The sequence below is a fragment of the Tympanuchus pallidicinctus genome, unplaced genomic scaffold (assembly GCF_026119805.1).
Source record: "Tympanuchus pallidicinctus isolate F22 unplaced genomic scaffold, pur_lepc_1.0 scaffold7, whole genome shotgun sequence".
NCBI lineage: Eukaryota > Metazoa > Chordata > Aves > Galliformes > Phasianidae > Tympanuchus > Tympanuchus pallidicinctus.
In genome coordinates, this window is record NW_026294791.1 from 8245479 (window position 1) to 8271464 (window position 25986).

The 25986-nt window shown below is 44.4% G+C and overlaps 1 protein-coding gene across 2 annotated transcripts; it reads left to right on the forward strand.

The window, feature by feature from the left end:
• The first annotated feature begins 10018 nt into the window (after positions 1-10018).
• Positions 10019-16377, forward strand: DMBX1 (diencephalon/mesencephalon homeobox 1). Of its 2 annotated transcripts, none has more exons than XM_052665786.1 (4): positions 10019-10184; positions 13529-13707; positions 15163-15517; positions 15977-16377. In XM_052665786.1, exons 1-4 carry the CDS (start codon positions 10031-10033, stop codon positions 16375-16377), a joined length of 1089 nt encoding a protein of 362 aa, XP_052521746.1. In that variant the 5' UTR covers positions 10019-10030. The 2 variants fall into 2 exon arrangements, with proteins under 2 accessions (XP_052521746.1, XP_052521747.1); XM_052665787.1 differs by having other exon boundaries at positions 10031-10182; positions 13512-13707.
• The last annotated feature ends 9609 nt before the right edge of the window (positions 16378-25986 follow it).

Sequence of the window (25986 nt, forward strand, 5' to 3'; positions counted from 1 at the left end):
ACCGAGGTTTGCTGCGACAGTCCTTTTTATTGTTATTATTATTATTTCTATTCTCCTTTTTTTCCTTTCCATGGAAGCGCCCCGCCAGGAGCCATGTGCCCCCCGCCCCCCGAGCGTTCCTCCTCTGCCGTTCCCGTTGATTTCCAGGCAGACGCGCAGTTCGGAGGCATCCCTTCCAGCTTTAGAGCGACCCGGCTCAGCGCATCCCGGCCCAAATCCCCGTTATCCTCCGGGATCGTCTCGGTCTCAACCCGCCCGACAGCCCAAAAGGGGAAAATCCGCTTTGTCCCGATGGGATGCGGGCCTTGCTCGATCCCCTTCTGAAACGAAAAGCGCAACCAAAGCGTGGGAGCGCGGTGGGCTCAGCCCCGCAGCTCTCATCCCGCTGTGGGGGTGCTCCGGCGGGTCGGGCTCCGGCTGTGTTCAATGCCGGGGGGAGAAAAAAAAAAAATTAAGAAAAATAATAATAATAATCTTCCCCTCTCGGCCTCATCCCGTCCCCTCCGGCGGCCCCCTCCAGTTCCACTTGGTTAGCTCAAGTTTTCCATGTAAATGACAGTAATAAATATCTAATCATGTCCCGCAGCCATCGGCGGCTCGCCGAGCAGCCGGCATTAATGAGACTTCTCTGGGACGTGGGGCATGGGGGTGGGGGAAGAAGAAAGAGAAGAAAATTAGCGAGGAGCAAAGTTTTTTCCGCTCTCTTTTAAACGGGTGTCAAACGCGAAGCTGCTCCGCGGGAGGGGGGGGCTGCTGTGCTCCCCTCTTCCTGAGGAACCGTTGCACCTGTGGGTCCCACCGGGACTCAACCTCGTCCCCTCCAATTAACTCTTTGCAATTAACCCACCCAGCCCCGGCCCCAACCCCTCGAGGCTGCGTGCACCCCTCCCAGCGACCCCCGGACAATGAATGGGGCTGCGGTGAGAGCTTCGTGTTGCTGTTGGGGACGGGGGGAAGGGAGGGAGAGGGGGTATGAGGGGGGGTTAAAGCTGAAATTAAACCGTGTGAGTTGGATTTGTTCTCCTAACGCTAAACAAATGGAGTGATTACCTTCTTTCCAAACGCATCAGTCATACTACATTAAGTAGCAGAGAGCTAATTATCCCAATTAGGAGGCTGATTTATAATTAATGGCTTGGACCAAGTGATAATTGGATGTTAATGGATAACAGTTTTGTCTGCAGTCGCCTCCCGCTTCCCCCAAATGCAGAGCTGGAGGGGTTTTTCTCTCCTCACTCCTCTGCCCGGCAGCACAAAGCAAATGAGGGGGGAAATCTGCTCCCGGCAGAGGCTGTCCTTCGGGTGTCGTTGAGCAGTGTCTGTAGGATGACCGCTAGCATCCCCTTCCCCACCTTTTCGAGCCATTCCTGCCTCTTTTCATCCCCTTTCTGAGCTCTTGGCAACTCACTCAGACACGGTTGTCCCATGTCCCCGTGTGGGAAAGCCCTTTGGCTTTTGGATGGTGTTTCTAAGCTTAGTTTTTCCATATGGGTACTTAACAGAGAGCAGAAAATTCCTGAAGGACTGCGAGCGGCTTCAACTCTGCTACCCCACAACTGATGAGAGGTTGCATTAAATTTCACCAACGTATTCCGTGCAAACGTGTCCAAAGTTGTTGAATGGAAGCAGGTAGAGAGGCTTTCCAGCTTTTCCTGATAATTTAAAGGTAACTCAATAGGCAATTGGGATGTTCTCTGTGTTGCTGCTGCTTCTACCTGCACCAAAGGAGCAGAGCAGCTCCTGCAGGTTGGGGAGAAGCAATGTAGTCCTGAGTTGAGTGAATACAGAGGGTTTTGCTCCTTGTACAGTGAATTTCTCCTTTAAAAAGAGGGAGTTCTGCTGAGAAAGAGGGCATCCTAAAGAAAGGAAGTGAGAAGGAGCAGGACACCATTCCTCTGTCATCCCCATTGCCTGCTCTGCCAAACCAGAGATGCTGCAGGAAGGGTGTGGGACGCAGCTCTCCGTGGTGTGGTTATTGCTGTGGCAGGGCAATGCTTCAGCTTGAAGCAGCATATTTTAAGCCTGCAGGTACATTGGGTCAGAGAATTCTCAGGGGCATCCCAAACTCAGCTCATTGATGGATGTCAGCTGAGATTTGGCGCTGAGTTGTAGCGCCCGCGTCAGAACAGAAACACTTACAGCTTCATCTGACAAAAGCAGTAAGTGCAAAACATTAAGAACACGGAGAGCCCAAATTTCCTAATTGTACAAAGCTACTGATAATTACCTTACTTTGGGGTAACACATTGAAACACGCTTGCTGCAACACGTGGAAAATTCTGAAATGCAGCCATACACGTATCGCTATTAATTCACAGTGCAACAGGATTGCTCAAAATCCTTAGCCTTTTGCCTCCAGCTTGTGCCAGCCCAAAAGCTGCTGGGATTGATTATTTCTTATTTCTGTTGACTCCACTGGGTTTGGGATCAGGCCCTTCTTTTATGAGTTCCAAAGCGCAGCCATGGCCCGTGGGAAGGGAAAGGTCCCCAAAAGAGGGAGGGAATGGGAACGGGGCTGAGCAGCACTTGCAGCCAGGGCTGTGGGTGGGCCACGGCACAGACGTGGTTTCCTCCTGGTAGCTGCTGCACGGCTCCTTAGGGAGAGATCGCAGCCAGAGCAAACACTGCTTGGGGGAACGCTGCTTTAATCCGCCCCGATGACAACTTGCAAAGTGTTTTATGGGAAGAGGGTGCTTGGGCATTTAGCTGCTCTGTCTGTCCTATGGGTTCAGATCACCTGCTGGTGGGCAAAGCGCGCCGCTTACCTTGGCAGCTGTGCTCAGCTCCATGCGTGCAGCCAAGAGCTTACAGGAAGGGATGAGTCACATCGGTGCTTTGAGGGGGACACATCTCCCCCCAGCCTGTGCAAAGTCCTGGTGTGGAAGTAGAGGGTTTTTTCAGTGGAAGGAGGAATATTAGTGTTGTTGTCCTTGTAAAGGATGAAAACTCAAAACATTTGCCTTATTCTTTTAAGGTATTAAAAATGCCCTGGAATTGTGTGACTCGCTGGAGGTGCCTTTCAGGATTATTATTATCATAGAATCATTGAGGTTGGAAAAGACCATTAAGATCACCTAGTCCAACTGCCAAACCATCACCACCAAGAGCACCAAACCACATCCTTCATCATTTGACTTTTCTGTCATTTTGCCTTATAGCCAACCTTGCTGCTGGAAAAGCATCTAGAAAAGTCATTTTTGTGCCAAATGGGGCAAACTACAATGAAGCACGAACTTGCTGCATGTCACAAAGGTGCAGTGGCCATCTGCTCACAGTTTAACACCCAGAACCTGGGGGTCAGTGGATGAGCAGCGACGGTAGGTGCTTGTCCCTGTCTTCTGCCTGGAGGGAGAGCAGAGGGACACGATGTGTCCCTCACCCCATGATGGGCAGGAACCTCCAGGACATCGCATCCCCTGGTGCTGCCAGGAGTCTTGAAAGCACTTTGGGATCTCTGGGTCTCCCTCGTTGTCAGGTTTGGAAAATCAACTTTGCCAACTTCAAGGCAGACAAAATGGTGCCTCTTGTGCAAAACCATTTTCAGGGCAGTGAGAGGAAGAGCTGAGCCAGACAACCCACATACAAATACAACGGAGCCAGAAACATGCTTGTTTTGGAAGGGGCAAGGGGGAAAGGACTTTTTTTTCCCTCATACAAACAGCCAAGTCAAACGCTTCAAGCTGTTGGTGAATTCAGCATCCTCAGGATTACCCCACGGCTGGGCTCAGGGCAGGATGGAGGCAGGGATGGGTTGAGAGGTGCAAGTGGTGCAGTCTGTTGGAGCCCAGCTCTGTGCAATGCTGACATCCACGGGCACAGCACAGGGCTGTGTGTGCCCCCATCCTTGGTGCCGGGTGGGCTGCAGAGTTCATTTCTCACTGCAGCGCTCATCAGAAGAAATCATCTAAAAATGTGATTTTTTAAAATTATTTTATTTTATTTTATTTTATTGCTGTTGATTGAGCTGGAAGCAGAATGAAATCCTGAAAGTAGAGGTGTTCGTACTGCGAGCATATTTACTCAGGAAGGTGTTTTTGCTTCAACACGAATTAGAGGATCTCTTATTGAATTCCTCCAACAGAGCTGATCTGCAAGCACTGTGAGCACCACGGTGATGCTTAGCCATCCCAATCTTGTCCCTGTGCTGCACATCACTGGGGTCCAAGCCTTAAAAACTGTGCCTGACTCAAAAACAGGGATAGTGAAGGTGTTTCTTTTTTTATTTCATTTTGTTATACTTAATTTTTGACTGGGAGAGGCTGCCCTTCAAAGCACGCTTTCGCAAAGCACAGACCCTGGAAATTCCTTAGCCAGGATCTGTCTAATCAATCACTTGGTGCTGATATCTAGGAAGGGGGGAAAGCGATTTCCCAAAAGCCTTAAATAAAAATCACAGTGACCAATGAGTGTTGCTGCTGCAGCCAGGCTCGGCTCTCGGCCGCTCACATCCCCAAGTCCTGTGAGCCCTAAAACTTCCCCATCCCAGCAGGATGCTCTCAGATTTGGTTTTGAAAACCTACAAACCTAATAAGTCCAGTTTTGCTTTTGTTGGTCCGTGACTTGTCCAGACAGACCAGATGTAATTAAGATCTCACTCCACGCTTAGAATTAACGGTGTTTCAATCCAAGAATTTGAACAGATGTAAAAATATCACCAGTGCTTTAGAAATGGGGGAATCTTGATTATTTTTTTTTTTCTATTTTTTGAGAGCTGTTCTCACTCCCTTGATTTCAGCCCTTTGGAAGGGTGGTTTTATGGTGCATGTTGGTCTCGGGCTTGACGTCTGAATGGGAAAATATGATGTGTTGCAGTACTGGAAATTATTTATATTTCATCCCCTACAAAGGTGAGATTACTGAATGTCTGAGGGAACGACCTCATGTGAGGCACAAAACTGATTTATGGCACGCTGGTTATTATCTTACATGATTTTGGACCGTTATACAAAGATTTAGGGATATAAAAAAAAACAAGATTGAAGAAAACCTCTTGCAAGGACCATTTGTTCAGAACCTCGTAGGCATGTAACTCATTTAGCACCAAGTACATATAAAACATCTGTCTGCCTATGGATGGAGCCTCTTTCCCCGTGCTGTCAGATATGCAGGGGCAGAGATTTGTTATCCATCTTGCTGATTTGAAGTGTTTCTGAGCAAGGACTCAGAGCGTGAAATCATAAAGCAGAGCAGCCCTCGGAGGGGGGGGGAATATTTTGTCATGACTTCAGTTTTGATGAGGCTTATTGCCAGCAGTAATAATGGGGACACTGTCAGCACAAACTGTTTTCTGTTCTCCCGTGTTAATAGTGACCAGATTCCCGTGCTTGGCAAAGAGAATGCAAGCAGGAATTCGCATTGACTGAGCAGATTTGCCGGGCTGCAAGACTGCAACTTTGCTTTTACATGGCAAGGCTGCTCCTGCATTGCTGTCACCTACAGGACCCAAATGCCAGCAACAAGGCATAGGTTCCCTGTAAATACCAGGCTGTTTTTCCATATCTTTACTTTTATTTTTTTTCTTGTTTTATTTTCCCCAGTGTTTTTCCCATTCCCAAGCAGCATCTTGCTTCCTGGCACAGACCTGATGCAGCGCAGAACTCTTCCAAACCTCACACACATCTCTGGCTCTTCTCTTTTCATCAGAAATGAACAATGGTGCTGAAACCCACTTCCACCAATGAGCTGTCAAAATCCAGATGTCACTTGTATGGCACAGTTTATTTCTTTCTATATAAAGAAGCCCTTGCACACTCCAGCACTCCCCAATTTTTGGAAAGATGTAATGAAATGAGAACACCCCAGAGTGTCCATCAGTTAAATTACAGCTCCAGCATCCTATTCCTGACCCTTCCAAGAAAAGTTTTGTCTTCCTTATCATAGAGTCATAGAATTACTGGAGTTGGAAGGAACCCTTTAAGGCCATCCTGTCCAACTCCCCTGCAATGATCAGGGACACCTACAGCTCTGTCAGGTGCCCAGAGCCTCATCCAGCCTGACCTTGGATGTCTCCAGGGATGGAGCATCCACCACCTCACTGGGCAACCTGTGCCTCATAGGTTTTATTACCCCATTCTTCATGATGGTATCTGAGGATCATGTTTAGGTCTGTCAGTTTAGAAACTTGGAATGGCTTAGATTAGAAGGGACCCCAAAGATCATCCAGTTCCAACTCACCTGCTGCAGGGAGGTTTGAAGTTTGGTCTCAGTACTTTCTAGAGCTTGGGATGGCTCAATATCAAGAGGAGCCAATTGCAGAGAAAAGTAAAAATGGCCCACAGCCCTGGCAAAGCATCTTACTCCCAACCTCAGATCTCTCCCTCCCAATATCATTTCCTTGGGAAGGGCAAATATCTCACCCCTGGCATTTTCCACTCTTGCCCGGGAAAACTGGCCAGAATGAACTATAGAAGAAAATCCTTCCCTGTAGACCCAGTTACGTTCATGTAGAGGAAGAAAGGAGTAAGAGCTATTTATTCCAGGATAACACACAGAAGCAAAAGCTGTACTGGTTCGGCATTACTCTGCTCTTACAGCCAAGCTGCCATGGATGTCCTCACTCAGCACAGCTCAGCACGGGGAGGCTCTGCGGCATTGATGCGAGCTCTGAGGCCAGCACCGTGACACTTGGGCTGCAGCAATCGATACATTTCTGACCTAACAAGTTTTGTCAGTTGTGTATTTTTGTTGAATGCCTCACGTGCAGCTGGCGTGCAAAGCCAGAGACTGACTGGTGACATATTGATGGGGGAGCAAGGGGGTGAATGAGGAGAGCAGCAAGCAGAAAATGTCCCTCAACCCAAATTCTTGAGTGAGATTAGTACAGCTCTAGGTCTTATTTATTATTATTATTATTATTATTATTATTATTATTATTATCTCTTTTTTCCCCTTTAGAGGGGAAAGATACAGATGTTTTGTCACAAGGCATTTTGCAGAATAGTTTAATATCAAATTTTAAAAATTTCTTTTCAGACTGTTTCAACTCAATGCATACAGAAACACAAGCCAGCAGGAATAGGAGTTTTCACCTGGAAAGGAAGCGGGTGGTTTTCTCCTCTTTGTATCTTGTTTCAGGACAGAATGATCTGCCTCTGTTCAACCTTATGAATGGTTAAGCAGGGGATTTGCAAGAATTTTATACAAATTGAGAAGCCAAAGTCAGATGACACCACTGTGTTTGACAATACTGACGTTCAGAGCCAAATTTCCCCTATACGCTACATTAACTGCAAAAAATCACACCACTCATGCTATGACTTCATGGGAATTTGAGGCTTCTGGGGCTAATGTTGGGAAGGGAATAGTGGGAGTGCTCAAGGATAGCAGAGTTCCCATCCCCAGTCATAAATCTGCACATTGCTTTGCATCAAATTAAGCAGCAGTAACAGAGGAGTTTTTTGGGACTGGGCTGGTGACGCTGGGCTTAAAAGGAGAGGAGCAGGGAGTTTCTCCTACAACATCAGGCAAAATGCAACATGCAGGTGGCTGCACTGAGCCTCCTCCCAGGCCTTCCAGCCATACAGACACATAAAAGATGCATTTGCAGATTCTGGAAATTAAAACCATCTATACAGCCAGTGGGGAGGGATCAGCTTATTTGGTTGCTTAATGAAATATAAAGATTGTTTTAACCAGTGTAAGCACTATTCGACAGCTTGTGAAACACAGCGGTGGCTTGATGAATGGCTTTCTCCATTAAAAAAAATGCTGTATGATGTCTTTTAAATATTTAATTTATTGAGGTTGGAGTGTGCTCAGAGCTGACGATTAAATGGGAGCTGTTTTCTATCTCAGTTGACGTTGCCTGTGAGTTCAAACTGTATCACACAGTAAGTGTATGATATAGAACCATAGAATCATGAAGGCTGGAAAAAACATCTAAGATGTCCACATACCACCAGTGCTGCCCACTAAATCATGCTCCTTAGAACCGCATCTTGAACACCTCCAGGCACGGTGACTCAACCACCTCCTTAGGCAGCCTGTGCCAGTGCATCACCACTCTTCCCTAAGTGTTTCCCAATATCCAACCTGAGCATCTCCTAGCACGACCTGAGGCCTTTCTTTCTTGTCCTATCACTCCTACCTGGGAGAAGAGGCTGACCCCCATCTCACCACAGCCTCCTTTCCGGCAGTCTTCTATGGTCCAGATAACCTGCAATCTCCATGGAGCAACAGTTCCAGTGGAAGCTGGAAGGCACACCATTGCAGTGCCCTCCAGCATTGATGACACAGGAAAATTCCCCTTCTGTTCTTTTTTCTGAATGTACAATGGGATTAAGAATTAAAAAGGCATTTCTGTGAGCTGGGGAGCCAAAGCCTCTTGGCTTCCCATGTATCTCCTGACCAGACTGAGCCCCGGTGTGGATTCTATAGAAATATCTGTGTTGGGGATGTGCCACACGCTCCAGTCTGACCTTCTCCCTCTCAGGTGATGGAACTTGTCTTCTGGTGGCCACAGGAAGGCCCTCAACTTAGAGAACAACCAAACAGTTCTGGCATGGCTTAAGTCTTCCCTCAATTAGCATAGAGCTGTTGCATCCTCGTGTTTAGGTCAGCATTTGTACCAAATATAGAATCATAGAGCCATTAAGATTGGAAAAGACCTCTGAGATCATCCGGTCTAACCATCAAAAAAAACATCCATTGTCGCAGTGACTCAGCTTGGAGCAGCTTTGGTTTTCTCTCCCATTGGAATGAATAAAACCTTGATAAGGTGAACCAATTGTTTTGTTTGTTTTTTTTTTGTTTGTTTGTTTGTTTGTTTTTTAAATGAGCTTGGGTTAAGCTTTTGAATTGAAATATTGTGAAAATGAATTCAGAATTGCCTGGATTTGTTAATACAGGACAGATCTGATGTCATTTTTTCCCCCACTTTCCTCAACATACGTATCAGGACCCTTTAGATGCATTATTCAATAAATCATCTGTTGATAATAAAATCGTCTGCCAGTACTTTCAATAGGTTAAAGAGTCCTCAGTGCTCAAAAAGAGCAGCACATAATTTTCCATCCTAACATGATTGCTATTTACTGCATCACAGTCCTCCTAAAATGGCAGGAGTCAAGTTAGCTGCCACCAATGATCCAATGATCAATGATCAGAACCGTTTTCTAAGAAGTTGCCTACACATCCTGCCTGCTTTCCTTCAGCTCATGCAGACGAGGTTTTTTTCTCTCAATGCCCATTCATGACACTGACTTTCCAGATGATGGTGTAAATGGAATTTTTTGAAATTTTCTTTTGTGGCAAATGTTTCACAACTTCCTTTCTGACAGCTCATGAGCTACAGAAATGACATCCCAGAGGCCCTCCGTCATTCATAATGTGGGTGAATGTAGCATCACTAAGCTTTTGGGATCAATGTTAGCTCAGTTTTATAGATGGCATGTTAGGAAAAGCAGCTTGAAGTTTCATGCAGAGCCCACCGTAGAAAAAAAGGCCATTTGTTTATTTTCAAATAATTTCTTTGCTGTTGAGCTATGAGTCTTCAGCATTTATTGCAAACCTTAACTCCCTCTTTAGCAGCAACATTTTTGGCCCTATTAAGCTACAGGTTTATTTTCCTTTACACCACATGCTTTTTTTTCTTTTTTCTTTTTCCTCCTATCATTTGGATTTTGTCATGAAGAACCTTAAGGAAAATGGGTGGAAATAAATTACACGTGAGTAGGTTCAGATAAAAAAACAGTTTGACATCTTAGCAAAGAGCCTGTGGAACAGCCCGCTGTAGGCAATGATAGGAAGAAACACTCAGCTGATTCTGTGATGGAGCTGGATCGGTTCATTAAAAGCAATGATAATATGATTTCTTTTATTATGGTATGTGTGTAACAACGCTTAAAAATCCCTTCTGCATATCATGTGTAGGATACAGACAGATGTTGATCTCTAAGTTCGGCAGCCGGATTGGTGTCAACTGCGTTCTAGGAGCACCTGTCCCCAAACCTGCAGGCATTGCAAGGTTGAGAATGAGTTTGGGATCAACGCTTCCAAAGATCTGGCTGCTGTTTTGCAGGTTGATGTCGCCATGCAGCACTATGGGGTGAATGGATACTCCCTGCATGCCATGAACTCACTGAGCGCCATGTACAACCTGCACCAGCAGGCAGCCCAGCAAGCACAGCACGCGCCCGACTACCGGCCCTCAGTGCACGCCCTCACCCTGGCGGAGAGACTGGCTGGTAAGAACAACCCACGGCTTTTGCCCTTCCATGGGAAAAGCCCTTGATTCTTGCACCTTGCAGAACTCTTTCTCAGCAGGGAACACAAACCCGTGGCTTGACCTGTTTTCCCATTTGATGTGAGTCCCATCTAAAAGGGAGCGCAAAGTCTGCATAATATTTTATGTTTTGGTAGAGGGAAACTGTTCAAAAATATTTGATAGACCTGAATATTTACTTGTACTATGGGAAGGTAAACCCATCCGCTCAGCTTTTCAGCCTACCGTAGGCACCCAAATCCGGCTGAGATCATCAAAGTCTTCTGCAGTTCAAATGACCAACAGCAGGCAAATTAGCACTCTGGTCACAAACTGGGATGTGGTGTGGCAGACCAGATCTGACAACAGGAGAGATGCAGAAGCATTGCAGTAGTATGCTGAAGCTTAAGTTGACACTTTGCTGTGCAACTCCAGAGCACTTTCCAGAATAGATCATCTTCCCTGACCACGTAAAAATTGCCCATCTGCTTTAAGCAAGCTTTGCAGCTGTCTGATATATTGAGGAAATTAAAAAAAGGTGAATTTTCAGGACAGTCCACTCAAGTGAGTATGCCATGTAGGCAAGGTGTGTGAAGGTTTTGGTCTGTACCAGTGAACCACTCAAGTCTTCTCAGCAGTAAATTTCCCTTATCCATCTGCTGAAGGAAATGCTAGTAGTGGCCGCCTCAAAATGATTCCTTGAGCCACTCACTGTAGCCTATGGGATCTCTGGGAGGCCATAGGGCAGAACTGGGAGTCAAAAAAAGGGATTCAAAGTAGAGAGGAGACTGATCCTGTCTCTGTTACTTCAAAGTGAGGACAAATGAGCAGTTTGCTTGTCCTGGTCACCCATTCTCTCCTGGCCTAACCATTCCAGCACATAGATGATAAGAGGGGAGTGGATGACCCCAAACCTACAATGTGCCTCCCAGACCTTGGTCTCAAGCTGCCCCTTTCCTAGATGCAAGTATTTTATCAAAGATTTTTGTCATCACCTGTTATCTTTTACACTACAGGATGGAGGACTTACTGTTTTTACCTTAACTAGGGTAAAAGAGGGAGATAAAAAGATGAAATAAAAAGCTCTTCTGGTATTGTTGACTGGGGGATTCAATTGGTCTTCCAACCTCTTATCTTTAAAATTAATATCCCACCTGGAAGCCTTTCTGAATTAAATCCTGCAGCCTTCTTGTCTGCTTATCTTTGGTAGAAGAAATGCATTACATACCTATGAGCTGGTTCCTTTGCAGTTGCTTCACATTCTGTTACTTCTGAATATCTTTCAGTGCAGGGTTATAGATCTCATTTGCCTTCTAGGGACAGTCAGAATAAAGCAGCACAAAAGCAAACGACCTTAAGTCAAAAAACAGAGGTTTCTGATTGTAACTGCAAGGCCTCACCTGCAATTTATATTCTTCTTGCACAAAGCCTGAAAACATAGTTAAAACATTAAAATAATTGCTGGTTAGCTCTCGTTGGAGTGGCCAAACTTAATGCATGAGCTGCTGCCCCTGGGGAGCTGGTTGGTCTAACTCTGCTCTAGAAATTCGGGAGTATTGCAGCCTCCAGGTAGGGTGTTAAACCAGCGTCCTTTCTCCTGCTTTCTTCTTCTTGAAACACAATTGTTAGCTTTGTAAAACATTTAGGAGCAGCTTCAACTTCACGTCATTGCCTCCAAAGTGGCAGCTTTTACCAGTTTCAATTACCCAAGAGCTTGAATACCTTGAACACAAAGGTCTCTTGTACACACCCACGGCCATATTGCATTTGGCCGAAGCCCTTTGCCCCAGTCAAGTCTTTTCCAGGTTGCCAAACCCACACTGCTTTGGCAATAACCCAGAAAGGCGCAGCAAATGGTGACCTAGAATGAAACAGCTGGAAGCTGGGAAGAGGAATGCTCGAGCAGTGCAGGGCTGATTCGCTACGCTCGTTAGCTGACATATTTGGAACCCAGCTGTGTGGTTCTAGGGCTGGCCCGACAGCAGGTTTTCTTTTACTGTTTACATTCATGCCACGATACTGATGACAAAAGCACAAACAGCAGCAAGAGCCATCATCTGGCTCCTCACATTGATAACGCTGATTTTTCTCCCTGGTAGGTTGTTTTCTAGTGTGTTTATCCCTCTCTTCTACTGGAAGTCACATTCTTAACTGAATTAAAAATGATACCAGACACCGCTAAAGCTCTTTCTGCATTTTCCTCTTTGAGAGCAAACCTCTTGCCAGACTATTTCATTCCAGCACTGCAGCACAACATGTCCCAACTTGAGAAATACAGGGATTTATTTTTCATTCTGAAATAACTTATTTTCGTTGATTTAAGATCTTTCTACTCCCACCAACTGTTGTGCAATAGTAACGCCTGTGGTAAAATAATAACCCTTAAATGTGGGCCTCAAATTTCCCCCAGCCTGAATTTCTTCTCTGCTCTCAATTCTGTGAGTGCAGTTTGCAACGTCAAACCCTCTTAGAAGCTCCTCCACCAAGATGGGCTCAGCACATGAGCTCTAGGCTTGCAGTCAGCAGGGCTGGGTTGGGTTCCTGGCTGCCTTTTCTACCCCAGATGCTGGAGCGTGTCCACGCTCAGTAAAGCACGTGCCTTCAAGCTAAACACAAAAGCACATGGGCTTAAGTGCTTTCCTGAACTGGAGCCCAGGACGGCTTCCTAGTGTCATGCCTTGAAGACTACAGTGAGCAACACACAAGGCACTACAGAATAGCGAGCTCAGCCTGGTTTCTGGGAAGGTGTATATCTTCTAGTGCAGCTACAGCCAACAAAACAGGCTTGGGAAAGCTGTGTTTGAGCTGTATGGACTCTTCCCACTGATCAGCACACCACGTCATGGCAGCACTGAAGCCTATCAAAGCTCTGCCCACGGCTTCAAGGAGAACATGACACACAATGTTGGATTCCTCTCCCAGTTGCCACAGGGAATCCACACACCTTATTTTCAAATGTGTTTCTTAATGAAAGAGCCTTAAGAGGTCTAGGCCACACTGAGGGCTGCGTACCTTCATGTTCCACCCCAGTGATACTGGCTTATTTCAATCAAATTTAGATCAGGAGTCTCAATAGTTCTCACAGCTGTGATGATAGAAGTAGGTTTCTGCTCCAGAAGCAGCTTTCTAGTCCCAGGTTTTACCTCCTCAGACACCTCAACTAACCAGCAAAAAGCATGTGTGGGTTTTATTAGATCTAGAGCCCATTAAAACACCGTTGTGATGGCTCATCTGCAGTTAGCAAGTGCTTCATTCAAATGTCAGCATACAAATTCCAATAATTAAATTGGCCACTTTTCTTGTCTTCCAACGGCTGTACATTTCAAGACATCATTTTGGAGGCACGTTATGGATCCCAGCACCGCAAACAAAGGCGAAGCCGCACGGCCTTCACTGCCCAACAGCTGGAGGCACTGGAGAAGACCTTCCAGAAGACACACTATCCAGATGTAGTGATGAGAGAGCGGCTGGCTATGTGCACAAATCTGCCTGAAGCCAGAGTCCAGGTACTGCTGTTATGTGGGTTTGTGAGTGGGGATGATGAAATGAATGTACTGGGGTTACAGAATTATAGAATTGTTTGAGCTTGAAGGAACCTTTAAGGCCATCTGGTCCAACTCCCCTGCAGCAAACAGGAACACCTATAGCTCCATCAGGTGCTCAGAGCCTGATCCAGTCTGACCTTGAGTATCTCCAGGGATGAGGCATCCACCACCTCTCTGAGCTACTTGGGCCAGTGCCTCACCACCCTAATTGTAAAACACTTTTCCCTTATATCCCATCCAATTCTCTCCTCTTTTAGTTTAAAACCATTTCTCCTTTCCCTCTCACAATGAACCCAGATCTTTCAAGATACTCCCAGTGTAACAAAATATTTCATGGCAAATACAATTATCAGTGAAGAGAGAGAAAAAACAACCAAACGAAAAAAAGAGCCCCAACTCCTAAACCATTCAACTGAGGTCACAACATATGCTAAAGAAATTCTAAATCCCAGCCGTATTTTTTTAATTTAGGGTTGACTGAAGTGCACACTGGTTTTCATCTGTTCTTTCGCATTTCTTTGGGGAAAATTTTAGAAACATCAACAGAAGTCTACTTATTTATTTATTTGTAAGGCTTTTCTGGCTTTCTCAGAGGAGCAGAAACCCAAGTAATTCCATCTGCTCTTTTCCACCAGTGTCAATAACTGTAACATCTCAGGCCAAGGCTTTATTTATTTATTTATTTAAAGGACTAACTTGTGCAACTTGCTTCATAACCTCCTGGTGGAATGGTGCTTGCACTGACAAGACAAAATAGCAAGCTCCTCACTGGGGATAAACAGTGGAAAAAATAATTATTTTATACGAATGTCAAGCTATTTTGACCTTCATGATTTCTGTTTCTTCATCTAAGCAACCAAAAAAAACCAGTAACAATATTTACAAACATACTTCTTCCAGGTCTACTGATTCTAGTTAAAGGAACGTGGATTCTCCCTTCCCTTCCCTAGATTCATTTCCAAGATACCAGCCTCTACCTGTAATGACTTATGATCATAATGACTTACTTTGACTGTCTCCTCTGTAGTTTTGATGCACTCAGAATGACTTTAGCAATCACCATTTAGAGCACTTTTCAGTTCAATGTAATCAAACAAAACTACAAGACATTCTGATTGGATGCAACAACCTGATCAGTTTAGACAAAATGAAACAAAACAATGAGGTGACTTAAAAAAAACAACACATAATGACTGATGTTTTTCAATATATTTATTGTGCAGTTCTATGAGTAGCTACTCATAGAAGCACTAACAAAAGGTTAAGATACAACAAAGCGGAATGAGGTTTGGGCACAGTGGTATTGCAGTATCTCATACGTGAGAGTCTCCTGAAGATGCCCTACTGAATGATGCTGAATTTGGCATTATGTGTGATTTTCAACATTTTTCCCCTTTACTATTTGTGACATTGAAGGTTTGGTTCAAGAACCGAAGGGCCAAATTCCGGAAGAAGCAGCGTAGCCTGCAGAAGGAGCAGCTGCAGAAGCAGAAGGACTGTGAAGGCAGCCACAGTGAGGGGAAGACAGAACCACCGGTGCTGGAGACCCAGTCCACAGTACCTGACACTGAGAAGACCCAGAGCCTCTCAAGTGAGGTGAGCACGGACCTCAACCTAACCCTGTCAGAGCAGTCAGCCAGTGAGTCGGCGCCCGAGGACCAGACTGACAGAGAGGAGGAGTTTAAGAGCACCTTGGATGAGGCTAAAGTGGACAAGAGCCATGGTGTGGACGGCAAGGCTTTGAACTGCAAGAGAGCAAGCCCAAAAGCAGGTGAGGGGCAGAATCTTGGTGGTAATTGGGATCGGGTCCTTGATGTTTCCAAAGGGGATGCTGGTGGTTGGGTATTCACCCTTTTTCCCTATGGTTTGGGCGCTTGCTTGTAGGCTGTCCAGACTTGTCTTCTTGTCCCCAGCGCTAAATGTGTCCCATGGAGGGCATGATATCTATTGAAACAGAATGGCAGAAAGAATAAAGACCTTCTGCTCAGATTATAACTCGGGGAGAACAGGGTCCATTATGAGTCAGAAAGCCACAGCAAAGATGTCAACTCCATTTTTAGGAAATAAGATGGACACGCGTTTTAGCCTTTCTGCGCTAATACAATTCTTCTCTTTTGCAACCTGGCTGCACAAGAGAAGACGTTGCTTAGTCTGAACCTTACTAGGTGCAGACCAGCACCCACATCCAGCCTGCCAAAATAATCTCTGTTCCCTCTGTTTCCTGATGCAGAGTCTCCCATCAGCACGACTGTGACTCCTTCATCCAGCAGTGGCCTGGCTCAAACTCACTCCTACTCCTCCTCACCCCTGAGCCTCTTCCGCCTGCAGGAGCAATTCCGCCAGCACATGGCAGCTACCAACAACTTGGTCCATTACTCCTCCTTCGAAATGGGGACACCGTCTGCCATGCCCTACTTGGGCATGAATGTCAACATGGCGCCTCTGAGCTCCCTGCACTGTCAGTCATACTACCAATCGCTCTCCCACGCTCAGCAGGTCTGGTCCTCACCCATCCTGCAGGCCTCCAGCTCTCTTCCAAGCCTGAACAGTAAAACAACAAGTATTGAGAACCTAAGGCTCCGGGCAAAGCAGCATGCAGCATCCCTTGGGCTTGATACCCTACCCAACTGACTGCCAGATGGGCCACCATTGCCCATAAGAAGATGCACCAGAGGTTGGCACCAGACATGTCACTCCTGGAATCCCTTCCACCCTCGTCTCTTCCTGGAGTAAGGTGCTCCCTATCAGGGAAAACTTTGCATTTATTAATGTCTTACTAGCAACACAATTGCATCAGACATTGCTACTGGCTTGATCTTCTTTAAATATTTAAGGAGGAAGGGGGAGAAGATGTGTGTTTAGACAGATGAACTGTCCCTTTGGACTGCTGTGAGTTAACATTCAGAAAGAGCCCCCTCACCTCAACCCCACAATAATGTGCCAACTGTGTTATATACACCCTCTTTTGTTGTCGATGCATTCTTTGGGAAAACAAAGAGTCCTGTTTTGTCTTGTACATAGTTTACAATGTTGAAAGCATCCACTGCCCATTTGTTACTGTCAGTGTTACAGAACTGTGCCCTCTTTTGCTTTTATTCCCCTTTCTCTCAGTTTTGGTAGCTAGTCCCAAAGTCACAAATCAGCCACGCTCCCAACCTCAGCTCGCAGCTAGTTGCTCTTCTTGGGTTCAGAGTCTTAATGGTGCTTAGAGCAAAGAAAAAACATTATGCAATTCACTGCTCTACTTCTCTCTTCTCTGCTAACGCTGATATTATAGCGGCCAGGAAATGATGCAACGGTGAATTTCCTGTTTAAGCACTTCCAAAAAGGCAAGCGTTTTTTCCTTTACTGTCTAATAGCACTTGTTCACAGTCAGAGGACAAAATACTGGCCAAATGTTGCTGGCTGGGGAGAAAAAATGAAAGCCAAACTCACGTGATTACTTTTGACTTGATTGTTTCCTCTTTGGTCTTCAGTGAAGTGTAAACTCCCCTATTTACAAATTATGGGGTTTTCTTTTTGGAGAGCATTTTGGTCTAGCTTCGGCAACAGAGAACAATAAAAACTTTGTATGAACTCCCACTGCGTTCATACACCATGAATTATATGGTTCCTTGACAAAACCACGATTAATGCAAGCTGTTCTTAGAAAAACGCTCCGATCACCAAATTCTACCCTCAAGCTGTGCAGCTTCAGACCCTGGTTAGCAAGTGAGAATGTAACAAATGAAAAATGCTGGAGGCCAAGCGAGGTGGTAATCGGGGGCTTTCTGTTCCCTGCAGCAAGGAGTAGATACACTCGCCAAAAGTACAAGGTCCTCAAGTAACCAAAACTCACCAACTGCAAAGTGATTTCAATCCACAGTTTTGGCCTTATTTCTTTGCAATGACCCTTCATTTTAGTAATCCACCCGAAGTGCTTTTCCTTCTTGAGAAGCAACCTCTCTGCCAACCCGAAGGACTTCTTTTTTTTTTTTTCCCAAACCAAATAAATGCTTTGAACTCACCGCACCAAGCAGAAGGGAGGGAGGAAACCCAGATCTAATCTAATATTGCCTAGGACCAAAAATGCAGACTGGCTCTGTGGCAGGTACTAGGTTGGAATCCAAAGGGTGTCAGCCAGGTCTGCCACTAACACGCAGCAGAGCTGGGCTAATTCACTGCAGGCCATCATCTGGTCCCTAGTTGATTTGAACAAGAAATGTAGAGGCAACGTGTGCGCAGCCTACACACCCTCTTGCTCCTGCCTCACTTCATACTAAGGCAGAAACCGTAGGTTGAATTACCTCTTTAAACATGAGGGGGAAAGAGAAGGAGTGTTTTCAACTCCAATAATACATCTTAAAAAAGCATCTAAATCCCTTAAACTGAGACACAAGAATAGCCAGATTTGGTGGGAAATGATACCTTATCCCTCTTAAAATTGTTGCAAGAAAGGGAAGGGCAGCTCATTGACTGCACAAACTTCCAAGGTAAATGGAACATCTTCCCTAAATAGTTCTGCTCTGCCAAATGCTTTATTTTGGGCCTTTCTTTCCTTGTTCAGCTTTCCTGACTTTGTCAGATCGCTGCAGAATTCTATGCTTTGCCAAAACCAAATGTATTTGTAGGTCGTCAATTTTTGGCTGCCATTTTCAAAGGACTCCAATTAAATTAAAACCATCAAAGCGCATTTACTGTCTGCAGAAAGATCCCTTGAACATCCCAGCTTTCACGTCGGTAGCACTGGGCACCTGTCCACCAAACCAGGGACATCACAACAAAGCTTTCATTTTTGTCCCCCCCTTCTCCAAAAAGCCATAAGCCCCCCTTTTTGTCACCACGGCAGATGCAGCCTTTCCATGGGATCTCCCTGCTCATCTGCCTCCATCTGGTGCAGTCACATCACATTTCTTATGTTGAGATTATCCTGAATTGGGATTAAATTGCCTAATATTTAAAAATAACAGGAGAAAAAAAAAAGAAAAAACAACAACACATACCATTGCTTCAAATCTATATAAGCCCACCAAAATACGTAATCCCAATTTTTTTTCATTTTTATTTTCTTATGGCCAAAATTAAATAAAACTTCCATAACGAGAGTAAGCTTACGCATAATGCAAAAACTGATTTGGAAGCACAAAAAGAAAGAATTCAGACTCCCAGCTTGTACAACTTCTGCAAAGAATTATCTGTCAAAACAGACCCTTTCCTGCAAATTGTTTTAATGCCTCTGGGAATTTGGAAAAAAAATAGAAATATATATATATATATGTATATAAAGAGCAACTCCCCAACCAATTCAGGGCTATATATAGTATATAGTATATAGTATATGCAGTGGAAAGACTGAGGGGAATGGTACTGTGTCTGTCATTCCTCTTCACATTTTAAAAGCCTGAAAACATTATTGAGTGAAAAGGACAGATGCAAACCTCCCCAGTCTGCTGATGGTGAAGGTGAGGTCTGCTTGTTTCCTGTCCTTTCCGAGCTATTTGGGAGTCTTTTGATGGAGTCTCAGAGAACAGAAAGAGGATTCCCTCCCCTTGCTGTCCCTGCAGAGATCTGATCCACTTCCTTTCCTTGGTGAACCAGCCATGGCTTCAGCCCTTGCTTATTGAATTTGTAGGGGTTTAACCACGGCCCATTCAGCGTAAGGGCCCATGAGAAAACAAGTCATGATATTCAGGGTAAGAGTTTGCAGCAAAATTTCTCCTGCTCTGCAAGAGAAGTGTGATATGTATTAATAAAAAGAAAGAGGTATTTAAGTGGTGCAGGAGAAATACCGGTAATGATGCTGGGAGGAAGAAAAAAAAATGCTTTTTTTCCCTTTTTACATTATTTTTCTTTTTACGTCAAACAAAGGGAAATATCCTTTATGTTTTACCCTTTATCCTTTGTTCCTATACAGGAACAAAGAGCAATGCAAGTTTTTCCTCCACTTCCCCCATCAAAAACCATCATTTAATGTGCAGGTAATAAAAAAATGCTCCCAAACATAAAAAATAGCCCTCAACAAATGGATTGCTCCCTGCATCTCTTTCCTCACTGAGGCATTTTGTAACAAGGAATTCTAGCAGCTCCAGGACTCTGTTACCACTGCAGCCAGGGCAGATGGATACAGAGGGATCTGTTTCTGTCCCATGTGCCATGCATGGTATTTCCATTGGCACGACAACTTAGAGCAACTTCAGGAAACTTCTGGAGAGTTCACATGAAAAGGATTAAACAAACCTCTGTAGAGAGGAAATGTAAATTCAAATCTACCATATTCTATTAGTTTAATTACAGTAGCTATGAAACATAACTCAATTAGGCTTAAAAAATTCAATTACAGAAATTTCCTGCTGGTTTTCACAAGCTGTGTTGATTTTTCTATCCCTCCTTCTTTACTCCTCCATGTACCCCTTGCTGATTTTTTACAGTCTGTCCCAGAGCAATGCAATACACCTCCTGCATTTACTATTGAGTGAAAAAAGCTATTTCTCTAAGTAGATCTGCTTTCAATACAAACTCATGATAGGAGGTTAGAAAAAGATTGTTCCAATAAGAAAAAAAAAACAACAACCAAAAACAGCAAAGCATGAACAAACAAACAAACAAAAATAAATGCGTGGATTCTCGCCATGTCCCAAATCAGCCCAGTGATGATGAAACATCCTTTGCTTTCCAGACCTCTCAGATGCACTGTTTCATCCCCAGCTATGTGGACAGTGATGGCCATGTTGTCCCTGGTTTGTAGGAGCTGCTTGAGGAAGGGATATACAAGCCAAGCTGCCAATGTCACCTCTTTCTTAAATGGATGCCTCTCTTTGATGAAGGTTCAGATTAATGCCAACACTGATTGTGCCACTGGGACCTGTAAGTTCAGATATGTCCCAGGTCATGAAATCTTTCCTGTTTCAGAAGAAGCTACCAAGAAGCTGCAGATGCCTTGTCACTGGAGGTGTTGAAGGCCAGGTTGGATGGGACTCTGGGGCAGTCTCATCTGGTGCCTGCTTTAGTGGTTGGCAACACTGTTAATGGCAGGTGGATTTAGATGATCTTTGAGGTTCCTTTTAACCCAACCCATTCCATGATTCTATGATTTTAAAGTAAGACACCAACACTGCTTTGAACTGCTCCGATGCCGCGGTGGAACAATTGCACTGATTTCAAACAAAATTTAGTCCTAACATTAATTTGCAAAGAATAAAAAATCTGTCCTATATTAACAGAATTGTATAATTTATTTTTATTTCTGGAGCAGTCTGGGCTCCAGGCTAAAAGCCTTCTGCAAAAGCTGAGAAAGACACAAACAAAGCTCGTAGTGCATCTGCTGCCCTACAAATGGCCAAAGCCTTTTAAAGCTGTTCTAGTTACTGAGCAGGTCTGTCTCATGCTGGAGAAATTTAGGTGTGTCTGTGCAAAAGAAAACTACTTCTTGGTTTCTTTCCTCATGCCAGGAGGCAATCAATCTTTTTTGCTGTTCTGACCCAAGGTATACAGTTAGCTCCAGTGTGTAAACGTGTTTGTGTGTCAAACCTATCTTGCAAAGGAACAAAGGCTTCTAAAGGAAAACAAAAAGGAAAACAAAGTGATATACTGTACAGATTGCTGTAAAATTGAGCTGTAGTGTAAGAACTTGTGCTTTAGAATTCACTATTGAGGAACTCAAACTTGTATCATATTTATTTATTCTGATAGGTAAAAGAAGAAGAAAAAGAGTTTATATTCATTTCAGAAAAGCTGCAGCATGATGCTATGTACCAATTGTGCCAGTCCTGCTTTCTGTAAAATTATTGCCTGTTTTCATACACCACTAATAAAAAGGGGAAAAAAATCAAGGAAAATTTATTTTGTGCATCCTTCATTGACAGCTACCCAAGAAGATTGGCATGGGTGCAAGCAGGTCGACCTGTCAGTGGTGGCTGCATGGGGTTTTTTTAGCATGGGCCAGGCATTGGTGCCCGTGTCAAGACCTGTGCTTCCCTGCCACATGTCCTTGCTGGTGGTGACATGTGCCACCAGCCATCATGCAGGGAAGGCACGGAATGGTCAACCTCATGGGGATCAAGGAATCAGCATCTTGCTGTTAGAGTCTACTGCCTCCAGACAGGATGGCAAAGGATAGTCCCCTTTGGCTGCAAGATAGTACTGAAAGGGCAGGCACAAGTGGTCTGCTTGCCAGGCATCTTCCAGCACAAACCAGGAGACAAAATCACGTCTTATTGGGTGGTGATTGAAGAGACCTGACCAGAGACAGAGCTTGGTTTAAAGGTTAAGTCTGGCTGTTCTCAAATGATTGGGCCTTTCCCATAACTTGGGCAATTTCCTATTGCTTTAATGGAAGATCAGTTGCCTTTTCTAGGTCAAGAAAGCCAGGATGGGCTGCGCTTGACAAGATAGCATTACTCATTCCTCTACATTGCTACTCTCTGATTTAGTCAGAACTAGATGACGGAGCTGGAGAGGCTTCTGTTTGGACAAGAACCTGGTGATGATGTTTTTCATCTTGGCTACAGATCTAATTTGATGCTTGATGGAGCTGATGGGGAAAACAAAGATGGAACTGAGATTATTGAGTTTTTACTGACCTGTTAATGAAGCTCTTGAAAAAGAAACTAATCAGAATGTCTTCTGCATAAACTTGACCGATACGACTTCCTAGATTCTTTTCCCAACTGTAGAAACATGTTAGTGGAAAAAATGCAGTCGGGAAAAAATAATTGGGAAAGTAAAGCAAGTTCATTTGTAATCATGATTAATGACTTTTCTCATATTATTCTCAAGAAAAGTGATTTTCTCTTAGACCAGGCAGAGAGCCAGGAACAGTGGGAATATGAAAACAGTCTGAGAACAACCTGCTTGCAATATTTTTAGTTGATTTCTTTGACCCATTTCTATCAGTGCCTTTGAGGACCATTTGATCACATGCACACAAAATGTCAATCATCCACCATCGCCTTAGACTGCAACTATTTCTATTTGTGCTCACAATGAGAGGATGGGTCACGTAGCTTTATTAATCACTAGATTTCCCTTTTCAGTACCGTTGCAGGTTTGCTTTGAGTATTCAAAACCCTTTGGGAAAGAGAGTCCGGAAGCTTCAAGGCTGTCAAATATCACACTCACTATCTACAGGCATCCACCATGGTTCTATGCAATTATGAGTATGACTTGATTTTGCCTGTGGCACAAGGTTGACAAGATACATTCTGCCACCTGCTAAAACTGGAAGCCAAACTTTCAGGAAGTTCAAGGTGATATTTTGGCCCTAAGAGCCATGTCCGAAAGTTTGTTCCAGAAAAATACAATGTGAGGGGAAAAATAAGATTTGAAAGAGCTCCAGAGCTCAGTATTAACTGCACATGTGGCATTTTGATCCATTTCCATAAAGCATAACATAATATTTGCTAAAGAAGAAGGAGGAGGAAGGGGAAAAAAGACCACAGTTAATATTCTCCTTCGGATCCCCCATTTGCTGATTACTCTGCAAGCTGTGTAATTGGGTGTCTCTGGCAATATGATGAAATGTGCCACAAACATCAAAAAACGGTGCTGTATTAAATCTGCTTTTCATAATCTCTTCTCATTTCCCAGACCTGAGACATTTTATTCAATTTTTCCTGACTAAGTTGATATGTAAAGCCATATAAACATATCAATGCAAATAAATACATATATATTTTTCAAACGCTCATCGAAATGCACTCATTACAAATATTTGCATCAAGGATCTCTCACGTTGTTATTACCCTAAGTAACTCTTTTTGTTTTTGTGCTACTGCATTATTTTTAAGAAGAGTTTATGGACCTACAGGCTACTTCTTTGTATTTCATTAACAACCTCAACTCCATGTATCATGTTTCAGCCTTATCTTACCTGATTAAAAAATCATTTCCCTATATGCATTAAGGGCAAAAATCTATGCAAAGTCACCATAATGTTATTCAAGCCGTGGCATAGAAGTGAAGATCCTATTACACACTGGGGCTGTCTCTGTTTTCAGAAGCTGCAAGTCCAGAAGGGACCATGCTGGTCTTTTATTCCAACCTGCTGCAAGGCACATGTCAGAGAAACCTCTCTTGCCTTTGACAACACAAATATTAAAAATGCCTAAGTGACTTAAATACCTGCAACTTTTGTCCATCTATCATTTGAGGCTTTTGCATACATTTTACTCGGTGTCTTCAGGATTTGTAGGCTCTTTTCTGATGAAGGCTGGCTTTCTGTGCAGCCTTGGGAAATTCTTCAGCTCCATTGCCCAGTTCTGTCCCACTGGCACTACAGATAGCCCAGTGACTCCAGGTGAACATGACCTTTTGAGGCTGAAGCCCAGCCCCCTGTTCAATAACAGCTCATTCTTCGCCTTTTGAAGTCAAAAGAGGAAAATGCTTTAATTTCTCTACTGTCAGGATAGCATTCAAGTGAAGATGCAGTAGGACTGTATCTTGGCTATCCTAGGCATGCCAGGTTGGACTCAGAGCATAGAAGGCGTTTAGTTTTCTGGCTTCCACAGGCTTGACACAAACCAAGCCCGTTTCCCAACTCCACTTCTCCCAGGAGCCACCAAACTGGTGGCTGTTCCTGCTGACTTTTTGAGCCCCTTCTCACAGCAGCAGCATCTCTACAGGGTTCCTTCTGTAACGCTCCTCCTGCAAATCTTCCCAAGAAGCCCCAAACAGGGGATGCAGGGACACAGGACAGCATTAATCCACCAACAGCCAGAGGCAGAGAGTATGCCCCATCCACCAGGAAGGTAGGGATTTCCTGCAGTTTGGGCTTCTTTCAAACACATTCTCTCCGCATTAGAAAAGCAAAATATCAGTGTTGGATTGCACCATATCCACAAGAAAACACATGGGAGAACTGATAAACAGCGGTGTGAGGTTTTTTCAATAAACATAGCAGAAGGTCCAATAAAAAATGACGTCGGTAAGATTTTTCATCTCCTTGGAGATCAAACTTCCTCCTTATGTTTTTCAGAGGGATCATAATGGAAAAACACATCATGGAATGACTGTTTTGCTCTAGGACATGGCTGAGGAATCTGGGTATGTTTGAAACAGCTAGGATAAAACAATGTAAATGAACACAAAGTATTCTGCAGTGGTGACACCATCTGTGCAGGGCTGATTTCCAGCCCACTACCCACCATGACTGCCCAGCTTGCCCACAGCATGCAGACCTCAGAACCATTGGGTTGTGCCCTTTGCACTGGAAACAACTGGGGGTCAAACCTAAGGTCTCTGCAACACTTGCTGAACAAAGAATGAGCCATTTCACAGAGTGCATTTTTGCCTGAGGAACTCATTTCCACCAAACACTGGGAAGCTGCAAGTCCACACAATATTGGTCATGGGGAAGTGAATGGGGAAGAGAGAGGGCTGGAGCTATTTCCTATGAAAAGATGCTTCATCCACACAAGAAAGCCCAGATAAGGCATCTGCTATTCCCCGACTGATGTTGGAGCCATTGTTTTTGCACAGTAAACCTAACTTTATGCCTCAATTTAATCAGAACTACAGCAGTAATGCTAATTTATCTGATCTTCCTTCCTTATGGAGTCAATTCATAGTTGACAAGAGCCACAAAGACTGAATGAATTGAGCCAATGGCCACCTCCATGGCTTGGAGGCTCCAGCCCTGGGTGGCTGCCAGGTACAGGAGACCATTTCTCCAAGGTCTCCATGAAAAGAAGCAGAGAGAAACAAAGCAATATAGGAGCCAGTTTAAAATCTCCATGTGGGTGTCCACATCTATCCAGGGAAACATATGGGAAAAAGTGAAATCCACTGCATAAAACATAGCTGATGGATTTTCATGTGTACAGACTTCTTGTTCTGTAGTTAAAAAAATGAACTTTCCTATAAGAAGACAAATCACTCTCCTGGTGGAAGTGGCTCAGCTCCCTTCAGCTTGTGATTGTTCAAGGTAAAAAATGTCACTCAAAAGTTATGCTCAGTTTTGCAAAAAAAAAAAAATAAATAAAAGGTCTCAACTGACACCCACCCAACCTCCTCCGCTCTCCAAGTAAAACTGGGAACTTTTATCCCTAGTAAAACTCCTTGTGATTGCCCTGTGGAGACCACCAAAGATGAAACTCTTCTCTCCAGGAGATTACCTGCTGCTGACGGACCCACCTGAGGAATTAAGGACACATGTATTGAAGAGCAAAGCGTGCCGGCTCCCTGAACACCCACCCTGCTCCACCCCAGCCCTCTCGCCCAGATAAGCCACCTAACATGTTTGCCCAACCTCCCTGGAAAGGCATT

What these genes read in the sequence shown, in the direction of transcription:
- DMBX1 (XM_052665787.1), top strand. Translation starts at nt 10,031, where the DNA reads ATGCAGCACTATGGGGTGAATGGATACTCCCTGCATGCCATGAACTCA. An exon ending in ACCCTGGCGGAGAGACTGGC is followed by an intron (nt 10,183 to 13,511) that starts TGGTAAGAACAA and finishes CTTGTCTTCCAA; the next exon opens with CGGCTGTACATTTCAAGACA. An exon ending in TGCCTGAAGCCAGAGTCCAG is followed by an intron (nt 13,708 to 15,162) that starts GTACTGCTGTTA and finishes GTGACATTGAAG; the next exon opens with GTTTGGTTCAAGAACCGAAG.